This window comes from Gossypium raimondii, chromosome 3 (assembly GCF_025698545.1).
Source record: "Gossypium raimondii isolate GPD5lz chromosome 3, ASM2569854v1, whole genome shotgun sequence".
Taxonomy (NCBI): Eukaryota; Viridiplantae; Streptophyta; class Magnoliopsida; order Malvales; family Malvaceae; genus Gossypium; species Gossypium raimondii.
The window spans coordinates 13,013,817-13,026,560 of NC_068567.1; the positions used below are offsets into that span (position 1 = coordinate 13,013,817).

The window sequence follows — 12,744 nt, forward strand, 5'->3', positions numbered from 1 at the left end:
GCGATGTTGAAAAGCTCACTATCAATGTCACACGGCTGTGTGGACCATATAGGCTGGGTTATTTGGGTCGTGTGGGCTATACAAATGTGTGCCATATTGTGTGGACCACATAGGCTTAGCTAGTTAGGCTGTGCGGGTCTAATTTTTGTAAAATTTAGTTATAGTCGTATTTAAAGTGTGATTTGAGAATAGCCACTTCGTAGGCTCTGAAATATGTTATGTATAATTTATAATTATGAAATCTGATATTCTGCCTCTGTTTATTTGATTTCTGAAAGCATGATTTTATAATCTGATGTGTTAACATGCATGACATGTATGTATCTGATATCTAATTAGTATTGCATGAACATTGGGGTGGGATATTGATAAGATAAATGAAGTGTTGGCAGTTTAATAATTTTCCTTATCCGTGGCTAAGACCACATATTTATTCTGGTTGCATTGCCACACTTATCTATTTTTGGCAGCTTAACTGTACTGTTTTGAAAAATGACATACGCTCACTTATAGGTATGTGGGGTTGGATTAGAGGTGTGCATGGGCTAGGCTGGGTCGGGCTCAACTAAAACTTTAGACCCGTTTGCTAGGCCTGGGCTGGCTCAAAGAATGGGCCTAAAATTTTGCCCAAGCCTGAGCCGGATAAAAATGTTAAAACTCGGGCCTAACCTGGCCCGCCTATATTAATTTTTATATTATTTTTATATAACTTTAAAAAATATATAATACATCAAAAATACTAAAATCATCAAAATAAATATTTTCCAACAAATTGAAAATAAATTTTAAAAAATATGTATACTTGAATAACACTAAGATAGATGCAACTTAACAAGCAAATGCCTTTAAGTTTTTTGCTGAACGTATCCACGTAGACCCGAAAAATATTGAGGCTGTTCTTGAGTGAAAATAGCCTAGGAATGTGTTTGAGATTTAGAGTTTTCTAGGTTTGGTGGGATATTATCGGAGATTTGTGGAGGGTTCACGCTTATCGCAACTCCCTTGACTAAGTTGTTGCATAAGAATGTGTCATTTGTGTGGACTGATTAGCAGTAATCGAGCTTTAAGAAGCTTAAATCTGTTTTGACTCAGGCACCGATTTTGATACAGCCTGAATCTTGGTAATGAGTTTGTTGTGTATAGTGATGCATACCACACTGGGTTGGATAATGTATTGATGAAATAGGGTAATGTGGTGGCTTACGCATCCAGACAGCTTAAGCCCCATGAAGGCAACTATCCAATGCACGACCTTGAGTTAGTTACGGTTGTCTTCGCGTTGAAAATTTTGAGGCATTACCTATATGGTGAGAGGTGTATTATCTACATTGATCAAAAAAGCCTTAAGTACCTACTCACTCAGAAGGAGTTGAATATTAGGCAACGTAAATGGATAGAGTTGCTTAAGGACTACGACTGCGTCATAGAGTATCATCTTGTAAGGCCAATGTAGTGGTCGATGCTCTTAGTTGGAGATCGATGTTTGACTTGAGAGAGATGTTTGCTCACCTAAGTTTGTTTGAGAATGATGGTTTGTTAGCTGAGTTACAAGTTAAACCGATATGGATTGATCAGATTCAGGGTAAGCAGTTTTTGGATGACTTTCTGGTTCTTCGAGTTCAATAGGTTGAAGAGGGTAAAACTTCTGATTTTTTGTTTAATAATGGGGGTGCGTTGTGCTTCAGATATCGAATTTGTGTCCCAAATGACACCAAGTTGAGGCAGTCCATCTTACGAAAAGTGCATAGTAGCCTTTATACTATGCATCCCGGTAGAAATAAGATGTACTGTGATCTCTAGGAGTTATATTGGTGGCTTGATTTGAAATGAAAGGTAACTGACTTTGTGTCTCGTTGTTTGACGTGCCAGCAGGTTAAGGCTGAGCATCAACTTCCATCAAGTTTGCTTCAATTTGTTAAGATTTCATTGTGGAAATGAGAACATGTAATTATGGACTTCATTACTTGGTTGCCATTGACACCCATTAAGAAGGATTCTGTTTGGGTCTTTATGGATTGATTGACCAAGTCTGTTCATTTCCTTCCGATTTAGACCGACTATTTTCTACAAAAGTTAGTGAAATTGTACATTTTCGAGATTATAAGACTTCATTGGGTTCCGGTGTCGATTATCTCAAATCAAGACCCTTAATTTACGTCTCGATTTCAGAAGAAACTGCATGAGGCTTTAGGTACTCAGTTAGACTTTAATACTTTGTTCCATATAAAGACTGATAGACAATTTGAGAAGATGATTCAGGTTGGAGGATATGCTACGGAATTGTGTTATCGACTTCTGTAGCAATTGGGAGGAGTTTTTGCCACTGGTTGAATTTTCTTATAATAATAGCTTTCAGTCCAGTATTTAGATGGCATATGGTCGTAACTTTCACACTCTGTTATGTTGGATTGAGTTGGGTGAGAGGAGGATTATGGGCCCAGATATGGTTTTTGAGACTGAGGATAATGTCAAATTGATTTCGAAACGTCTTAAGATAGCTTCTAACAAATAGAAGTCTTATGCGAATCTTAAGAGAAAAGATATTGAGTTTGCTATGGGAGGTTAGGTTTTCCTTAAGGTGTCTCCGTGAATGCATTATTTGAAAATGAGAAATTTTTCATGACATGTGTTAAGATGAGATGCTATTGTTCCTAAGGACCTTTTTAATATCATGTAATCATATTAGATCTTGACCAAAGCTGAAATTAAGGTGGGTTGAATTTCTAAATGGGTGGTAAGATTTTTTTAGTTCAGAGGTGAAGTATTTTTGTAAGAGCTAAAATATATTTTATTATTATATTAGTTTATAATTTTACAATTTTTAAATAATTAAATTAAAGTTGTACCATTTTAGGGGATAAAGTATAAATTTTACTATGTTTTAATTTATAATTTTATAAAATTTACAGGGTCAAACATGTAATTTTTTATTTTAAGGGACTAAAACCTTTGCCAACACTTTATGCCGCCCTTGTTATTCATGTTTTCTCTATCTACAAGGCTTGAATCCAAAAATTTATTTCAGAATTATCAAATTCTTTACTAGTCAAAACTCTTATTTAGGAGAATATACTTAGTGTAATACCCAATTTTAGCCCGAGCTCACAATAATAAAATAAAGTCTAAGTCCAGTACAAAATTATATCATTTGGCCTGATTTGAATGGCCCATTACTTAAAAAGGTTGTACAAGCTTATGGAAACATAATCTTCAAGGATATGCAATCTTAGATATGATATGCAATCTTAGATATGATATATGCAATCTTGGATATGATATGCAATCTTGGATATGATATGCAATCTTGGAAGATATGATTTTGTAATCTTAGATATTTAATTTGTAGATACCCTTTAATCTTAGCCGTTGATGTAATTGATCTGTACCGTTGGATTTGGGGAGGCTCAATTATAAATAGAGGTCTCTCCCTTCATTGCAGGGGGAGAAGAAAAATCAATAAAAAAGAGAGAACGAATTGGCAGTTTTTTAAAGGTGGCTTACTCTTTTCTTTTCTTTTTTCGATTATTTTTTACTTATTTACGATTTTAAAAAAAGGAGAAGGTGATACCACTGCGAATTTTATTTATTTATTTATTTAGCCCAAATAAAGTGACGCGTTTCAAAGGATGAGGATATTTTCCCATTCGAGCCCTATGAGTTATTCTTTTATTCTAATAAAAAAACTCTGCCGGGGCAATGCCTTTCTCCTGGGCCCATTGCGGTATTGCCTATTGAAGATAAGATTCTTTCTCTCTGAGTTTTTGGATTAATTTCGATTGAAGAGGAATGTTAAAAGTTATTCATCATGGTCAAATGCGCCAAAAACAAATGATACGAGCTCACAAAAAGGTCCGCCCTAGAAAATTCTTTGAGATGGACCTAGTATTGAAGAAGATCCTTTCAATACAAGAAGAACTTCATCCCAAGCTGGAAAGGATCTTATGTGGAAGGCCTTATCTGGAAAAGCGTCGATTTTAATTAGAAGGGATAACAAGGACATGCCTAATCTTGAGTTCAGATTCAAATATTTCAAAAAAAGAAAGAAAGAAAAAGCCAAAAAAAGAAAAGAAAAGGAGAGGCCAAGGTGAAAATCTGCAAAGGACGCCTTGAGACCAAAGGGGATTTGAGTTGAAAACCCGAAAAGGGCGGCTCAAATATTGATCAAAATGGGGCATGAGGTGATCAGAACAACCCGAATCTTGATCAGATTGGGGCATATGATGATCTTGCTATACTTGAATCAACAGGAAAGGGTAGGGGACATCTTGGGGCATCGACAAAGCACTGTAGATCTCCTAAACACATGTCAAACTCAAAAGGGTTTTCAGAAAGTTTGTACAGAAAAGTTCAAGCTGCGATATCTGGGGCACCCAATCTTCATACTATTGAATTTATTGTTCTTGGAATACTTCATTCTTTTCCAAGATACACATTCACAATCAATTTCTTATCATTCTTTACTATTTTTGATAATTTAATCTTTTCGAGCTATGCTCAGAACTAACTTTATTCTTATCCATTGTTATGACCTTTTTTGCAAGCATGTTGCATTGGAATAATGATGAATGGACTAATAAAACTTTCACAAAGGAAGTTTTGCATATTACTTTAGAAGTTTCTAAATAATACTGGAACATGAAACAGGACTATTATTTAGAACGCACCAAGTTTAAAGGTTGGAAATTTAAGAAGGAAGAGTCTAAATTAGGACTTTCTCTTTGGATTCTGTTGTCAAAAACATTGATTGAGCAAAGTGACAAGATGTCAGGTTGGTGACAAAGCTTAAATGAACAAGCAAGCAATGATCACCAGGCAATAGGAAGAGGTTTCCTCGAAGAAGAAAGCCTTCATTTATGCATGAGCCTTTGGTACGATACCTTGGGAATGGTGTAAGGGACTAGAGAGATTTAGATCCTGTATCCTTGAATTGTGATAGGAAAGGATCGAGAAAAAACCATATATTCCTACCTTTAGGTTACAGTGGGAGAATGATGGTACTAATTTTGCGCCCCAATGGATTGAACTTTGAGGTTTACAGTGGGGGCAACTTGACTAAATGTTTCTTCAGAAAAGCTAGCCAAGCAAGAAGGCGTTGTAGCACATCAGTGTTAAAGCCTTAATAAACTTCGAGCAATGACAACCTAAGTGGGATCATTCTCGGAAAAAAAATTATTAAAAAATTATGCATTCATGCAAACACCATTCACACATGTCTAGTTAGGAGCATTTGATTCATTTTATGCCATCCTAATCATTAGGCATAATTAAGTTCATTATACAGGTCATGTTCCCTAGAGAGCAGATCAGTGAAGATAACGAATCTTGTCTTCATGCACCGACAGCGAAGTAGATCGAAGACACCAACCTTGCTTCCCTGGGTTATAGCGGAGCAGGTTAAAAATAGCAGATCTTGCCTTCCTGCATCGACAGCGAAGCAGATCAAAGATACCAGTCTTGCCTCCCTGGGTTGTAGTGGAGCAGGTTGAAGATAGTAGATCTTGCCTTCCTGTACCGACAGCGAAACAGATCGAAGATACCAGCCTTACCTCCCTGGGTCGTAGTGGATCAGGTTGAAAATAACAGATCTTGCCTTCTGTGCCGGCAAAGTGAAGCGGATCGAAGATACCGCCTTGCCTCCACGGGTTGTAGTGGAGCAGTTGAAGATAGCAGATCTTGCCTTCCGCATCAACAATGAAGCGATCGAAGATACCACCTTGCCTCCACGGGTTGTAGTGGAGCGGGTTGAAGATAGCAGATCTTGCCTTCTGCATGCAAACGGTGAAGCAGATCAAAGATACCGCATTGCCTCCACGGTCGTAGTGGAGCGAGTTGAAGATAGCAGATCTTGCCTTCCTGTTTCGACAGTGAAGCAGATCGAAGATACCAGCCTTGCCTCCCTGGGTTGTAGTGGAGCAGGTTGAAGATAGCAGATCTTGTCTTCCCATACTGGTGGCGAAGTAGATCGAAGAAAGTAGATCTTGTCTTCATGTATTGGCGAAGTAGATCGAAGAAAGCATATCTTGTCTTCATGTATCGGTATGAAATAGATCAAAGGTAGCAGATCTTGTCTTCCCATACTGGTGGCGAAGTAGATCGAAGATACAAGTCTTATCTTCCTGAAGTTGCAGTGGAGTAGATTGAAGCACTAATTCCTATACCTCTGAAGATGCAGTAGGATGGAATGCGGCTGCTTGAAGAAGAAGAGCACCAAGATCGAGTGTGACCGGGCAAAAATTGGCCATTTCTAAAGTCTTTGCTCCGTTCCTGTTACACGACAACGAGCAAAGAGGGGTAGCTGTAATACCCAATTTTAGCCCGGGCTCACAATAATAAAATAAAGTCTAAGTCCAGTACAAAATTATATCATTTGGCCCGATCGGAATGGCCCATTACTTAAAAAGGTTGAAGGTCCATCTACAAGCTTATGGAAATATAATCTTCAAGGATATGCAATCTTAGATATGATATGCAATCTTAGATATGATATATGCAATCTTGGATATGATATGCAATATTGGATATGATATGCAATCTTAGAAGATATGATTTTGTAATCTTAGAGATTTAATTTGTAGATACCCTTTAATTTTAGCCGTTGATGTAATTGATCTGTACCGTTGGATTTTGGGAGGCTCAACTATAAATAGAGGCCTCTCCCTTCATTGTAGGGGGAGAAGAAAAATCAATAAAAAAAGGGAGAAAGATTGGCAGTTTTTTAAAGATGGCTTACTCTTTTCTTTTCTTTTTTTCGATTATTATTTTTATTTATTTACGATTTTAGAAAAAGGAGAAGGTGATACCATTGCGAATTTTATTTATTTATTTATTTAGCCCAAATAAAGTGAAGCGTTTCAAAGGACGGGGATATTTTCCCATTCGAGCCTTATGAGTTATTCTCGCCTTTTAATTGGGCCCTTCATTTTTTCTCCTTTAATTCTGTTTGGAGTTCTTTAAATCCTTATTAATTCAATGTGCTTGATTTCTTACTCCACTATTTTTAAAAAAAATATATTTAATTTTGAATCTAATACTATTTTAATGATTAAGCTTAGTATTTTCCATTTTATTTTACGTTTTATATGTATTATGGCTATAAGTTTATTGAATTATATGTATATATTACCCTTTTAAAAAATTATAATGTATCATTATTTTGAATTCAATATATATTGCTATTATTTCGATTTATCACACTTTTTATATTTTAGGTAAATTCAACATGATTTGTATATATTCTTTGATATTCCTATTTTGTAATATATTTTGAAATTCACTTTACATATTTATATATCTTAAAGATTTATATGAAAATGTTTTATACAATACTATTTTATATATACATATATAATTTGTAATAAATTTTTATTCTATATATTATTGATTTCATATTATTTCAGCTATTACCTTTAAATTCTCTCTTAAATAGGTTTATGTATTTTCTTTCGAATTCATTTATTGTTTATCATTTATTAGTGTATGTTTTATTTACGAATTATCGCTCCATGTTGTATATTATCATCTATAGCATTCTATTCGCTTAAAAGGCTATGTTCGATATCATTCAAGCATCAAAATCATTTTATTCAAAACTTTCCAAAATAAAATAATACTCGTATTTAGGATTTTCAAGAAAATTGAGCCCTGACGTATTGGGTTCCGATTTTCTTCGTTAAATCTAATAATCGAGAATTGCTCTTTGATCAAAATAAAAATGAAAAAGCTTGTTGTTGGGAATTTAATATGTTGTGTCATAACGCATTGGATGTGACGTATTGATTTCTCGAGACAAAGATTTTTTAAAATATATATATTAATAAAGGAAATATTTAATGTTTGGGATGTTGAGAAATTGTGCCCTAACGTATTGGGCTGCGCTTTCGTCATAAATCTTAAACACTTGAATATTCTTTTAAATTTTATCACACAAATCTTTTGGACAAATTCATCTTGAAAAAAATAAAATATCGTGCCCTAACGCATTGGGTGTGACATTTTCTTTTTCAAAATGAGAGAGTTTTAATAAGTAACTTAATTTAATTAAGAATCGTATTTTTCAACTCTCGACATTAAGACATTTATTAATCAACTTGGTACCAATTTTTGGGCGTTACGGGGGTGCTAATCCTTCCTCGTACGTAACTGACTCCCGAACCCATTTTTTCTAAAAACTCGTAGACCAAAGTCATTTTTAGGTGATCCAATCACACCTTAATAAAAGATTGGTGGCGACTCTAATTTTCGTCGACAACTAATTTTTGTTTTTTTCCCCAAAAATAAAAATGGTTTCGACACTTAGGTTAATAATTATATAATCTATAGGGCGTTGAATTCTTATTCTCATTTCTTTCTTTATTCTTTTACAAAATTGCATATAGATTCAAAAATTATGCAACCATATTTTTATGATATCATAGTGCTATTTAATGTGTTTTTATATTTATTAAGCATTCTATTACATACGTATATTTAAGGAAATTATATATTTAAAATATGAATATTAGTTTTAAAAATAATATATAATAAATAATAAAATATATGATTTGAAACTAATTAATAATAACATATGAAATATGGATGATATTAAAATGAAAAAATAGATTAATTTTTGATTAAAATAAAATTTAAACACAAATATTTTATATTAAGAATACCAAATGTACTGCAATTATTTATTATGATGTTATCATCAATCTTTAGTCAATGTGAAGTTAACTTGTAACACCAACTTAATCAATAATATCATCAATATATAAAAATATATAATATAGTAAAAATGTAAATATCATAATAAAATAAAGATTTAATTTAGTGGCGAGTTTAATGTTTTATTAATATAAATAATGAAAGTTTAAATCTCATAACATGTGAATTTTTAAAATTTTTTTAAATAATAGAATAGATGTGAGGTAATAAAATAGTACAAGAATATAGATTTATTACCATACAACTTAATCCGACAAATCCCCAAGAATCTTAGTTATAAACGGGCTTAGTACAATGTTTGGGCTCAAGTTGAAAGGCGAAGCGAAAATCTAGGAGGTATAAGGCCTACCGAGTCGGCCGTTACCGGATATTATTATGTCGCTTGTCCTCTCCTGTGGCCATCTGCCAATTGCCGGCTGCTCCTTCCAATTTCAAATTCAAACTTCAAACCAAAACTTAACGTAACCAAATTCAACCCCACGACGAATCAATCCTACAATATTCCTTCACGATTTGACCCCTTAAAATATTTTCCATCTCTGTTTCTTCTGATCCTAACACCCATATATATAAATCATGAGGCAGCCAGCGTCCGATCCTAATAACATCCCCGAAGCCAAACAGTCCACAACATCCTCAGACTCAACCCTTGTGCCGCCCCTCTCTTCCGATTACGCTCCGTACCCGAAATTAGACCCCAAGGACGTCGCTCCTCCACCGGAGAATTGGACTAACGTTTCCATGGGTTCCCAGTCGCAGCCTAATCAAGGGCCGGCGACGTTCTCTGGCAGCGCTGCTACCACCATGCCGGCTGAGTCGAATCCTTACGTTTCTCCTGCTCCGGTTCGATCATCTTCCGTCAAGAGTAACCCACTTGCTTCATCTTCTACTAAATTTATTCTTTTTATTTGAATACCATTCATATTTAAGCCCTTTCGTTTAGCAGATAAGATGGGAGCAGTGAAAGAGGTGTTAGGGAAATTGGGAAAGAAAGCGGCGGAGGATACTAAGAAGGCAAAAGAGATAGCTGGGAACATGTGGCAACATTGTAATTATTTCTCTTTATTGACCACCCTTGGTTCCCCTGCACGATAGACTCAGTGACTCTTGAATTTTTAATATGAATTTTAGGTAGTGTTTGAATTTGGATTTCAAAAATAGTGTAAATCATGGATAAATATATGTAAATATCAGATTAGTTTTCAAAATTATGGATTTGTTGAATATCTATTTAATAGTTTTTAAATTTCAAATGTATAGCATTAGGGTATTCTCAATACACGATATCAATTGATTGGATTATATTATATGAAGTATTCATGATTAGTAAGTTTATGGGGGTTATTTTTTTTTTTTTGTTGCAACAGTGAAAACTGGGCCAAGTTTTGCTGATGCTGCTGTAGGAAGAATTGCTCAGGGTACCAAAGTTCTTGCAGAAGGTGGTTATGACAAGATTTTTCGAACAACATTTGAGACTGCTCCTGAGGAACAGCTTCTGAAGACTTATGCATGTTACTTGTCCACCTCGGCTGGTCCTGTTATGGGAGTTTTATATTTGTCAAGTCAAAAGCTTGCTTTTTGTAGCGACAATCCTCTGTCTTACCAAGTTGGTGCTCAGACTCAATGGAGCTACTATAAGGTATAAGAGCTTATATTATGCGTTTCAGTTGGTCAAGTCATTGCATCTGTGTCTAATTGGTTAGGGTTGAGTGTAGAGTGATGTTGGTGCTGAGTTTTTTTTAGATTTTACATTCCCAGGCAGTTCCATATATCACTAAAAGGACATGAATTATGAATTTATTTTCCCTTTCTTGATTACATGTTTTGAAATTACCATATCGTGGGATCAGTGCTTGATGATTCTATTTCTATCATCTATGTGGTTCCACTAAAAGTTGCTGATCCCGGATGCTTTGTTAGATTAAAGCTTTGCTTTTAAATAAGCATCTGCAGTTATGACTTATGACCTGTTCGAGTTATTTGCTAAAGTTTTGTAGTCCCTTGTTTCATAAGGTCTTCATCATCTTTGATTTGTTCTTTTTCCTGCTTGGTTACCGTAGTGCTAGTTTTTTAGTTAGTGCTTTTGTAGTTAAAGCTGTGTTTGCTTAAACTTATTAATAAGGAGAAGTTGGTAACGGAATATATAAGGCTATTGAAATGAGTTGTAAAATAAGTGATTTTTCTGAGGTAGTTTATGTACCCCATCTTAGTAGGAATGTTAGATATTCCGTAACTTGTGTTTTGTTTCTCCCTTTCCAATATCCTTCAGTGACAAAATCCAGATATAGAGTTTCTACCTAAATTGCTTCAAACCCTTTTTCTGTAGCAGTACCCTTGTTTGATACCTTTATCCAACACATAACCGGACAAGATTCTTCAAGGAATTATCCAAAAATATGGAAATATTTGAATGTCCTCCTCTTGTTTGGTTTATCAGGATATACGTGTATGTGATTTGTCAAAGATACATCTCTGCTTGTCCTTGTTTGTCAAATTTTGATCCCTGATCGCTAGAACTATGAAACTGGCATCTTACCAACAGGTGACTCAGCTGTTGGCAAATTTTATTGATCCTTTATTAAACTTGTTGTAATGGTTATTAATGTGATTTTAGGTGGCTATTCCATTACATCAACTAAGGGCAGTGAATCCATCAACAAGCAAGGCAAACCCAGCTGAGAAATACATCCAGATAATATCAGTTGACAACCATGAATTTTGGTTCATGGGCTTTGTACACTATGACAGTGCTGTTAAAAATCTTCAACGACCATTGCAGCCAGCCCGGAGCTCATGATGTTAATATATTGAGCCAGATTTGTCAGAGTTGAAATAGCATAGTCTAGCTTTACATTTGCATTTATATTCCGATATTCCTTTGTTTCTTAAACTCGTCAGTTGTTGGTGGATATGTTTTACTGATGTCTGTAAGGTATCGGCTTGTTGAATGGTTTAATACTAGATGTGTGTTCATTTATACTATTTTTTTTAATATATACATTACCTTTTACAATACCAATGATTCTTTATTAGTATTTATATATTTATAAAAATATTATATACAAAATTTAATTAATAAATAATAGTTAAGGTCGAACTAGATTGGATTGACCAAGAAATAAATTTACCTTATTCCAGTTCAATTGCAATTCTTGACAAAGCCCTTCAGTGAAAGGTTAATTTTCCTCTCCCTAATAATTATGCAAATACAGTCAGTCCCCACAATTTCCTTCTTTTACCCTTTTTATCTCCTCCACCTGCCCTCAACCTTCTTTAAGAATCCTAGGAGACCCGAGTAGTTATTAGTTTATAGTCCCCCTTTTCTTGGACTTACAAACTTGGTCCTATATGTACCAAAAAAGAAAAAAAAGAAGTGGGTCCTATTTTCGTATTAACTCATTCCTAATAAATGTATTGGTTAAATGGGATGGCTTAAAGCTTAAGTTGATAGGAGTCCAGTATTAGTTTCAACATGTCTTGAAATGTGCATGTCATTGTCAGATCAACTTTTGATAGATTTGCGTGTGGACCAAAAAATGAATAAATTTATAAAAAAAGCTTTGAGAGTGGTTCAACCATTACATTTAAAATTAATCAATATCTTACCTTCAATTTGATGCCTCACAATAAACAGTGGGGGGAACTTTTATGGGAGAATCTGGAAGCAATTGCTGTGGATGTTGAGTATCCGTGGTTAATTGCGGGTGATTTCAATGCCATTTTGAGTTACGAGCAAAGACGAGACGAGTTTAAGTCATGTAAAGCGGGATGTAGTCGTTTTAATTCCTTCGTGTTTCAGTTTGGATTGATTGATTTAGGTTTTCAGGGTTCTATGTACACTTGGAATAGGGGAGATCTTTTTCAAAGGTTAGATCAATCGCTTTGTAATGATCAATGGCAAACGATTGCACCAAACACCTCTATTCATCATTTGCCTAAACTAAAATCTGATCATAGACCACTACTGGTGTTGGTTAATTTGGTAAGGAGAAGAAAAGCGGAGAGACGTTTTTGGTTCCTAGCTAGGTGGTTAGCACATTT

The 12,744-nt window shown here is 34.8% G+C and overlaps 1 protein-coding gene across 1 annotated transcript; it reads left to right on the forward strand.

The window, feature by feature from the left end:
• The first annotated feature begins 9,011 nt into the window (after positions 1 to 9,011).
• LOC105797232 (GEM-like protein 1) lies at positions 9,012 to 11,722 on the forward strand. Its single transcript, XM_012627180.2, has 4 exons — positions 9,012 to 9,568; positions 9,650 to 9,751; positions 10,071 to 10,342; positions 11,318 to 11,722. Exons 1-4 carry the CDS (start codon positions 9,280 to 9,282, stop codon positions 11,498 to 11,500), a joined length of 846 nt encoding a protein of 281 aa, XP_012482634.1. The 5' UTR covers positions 9,012 to 9,279; the 3' UTR covers positions 11,501 to 11,722.
• The last annotated feature ends 1,022 nt before the right edge of the window (positions 11,723 to 12,744 follow it).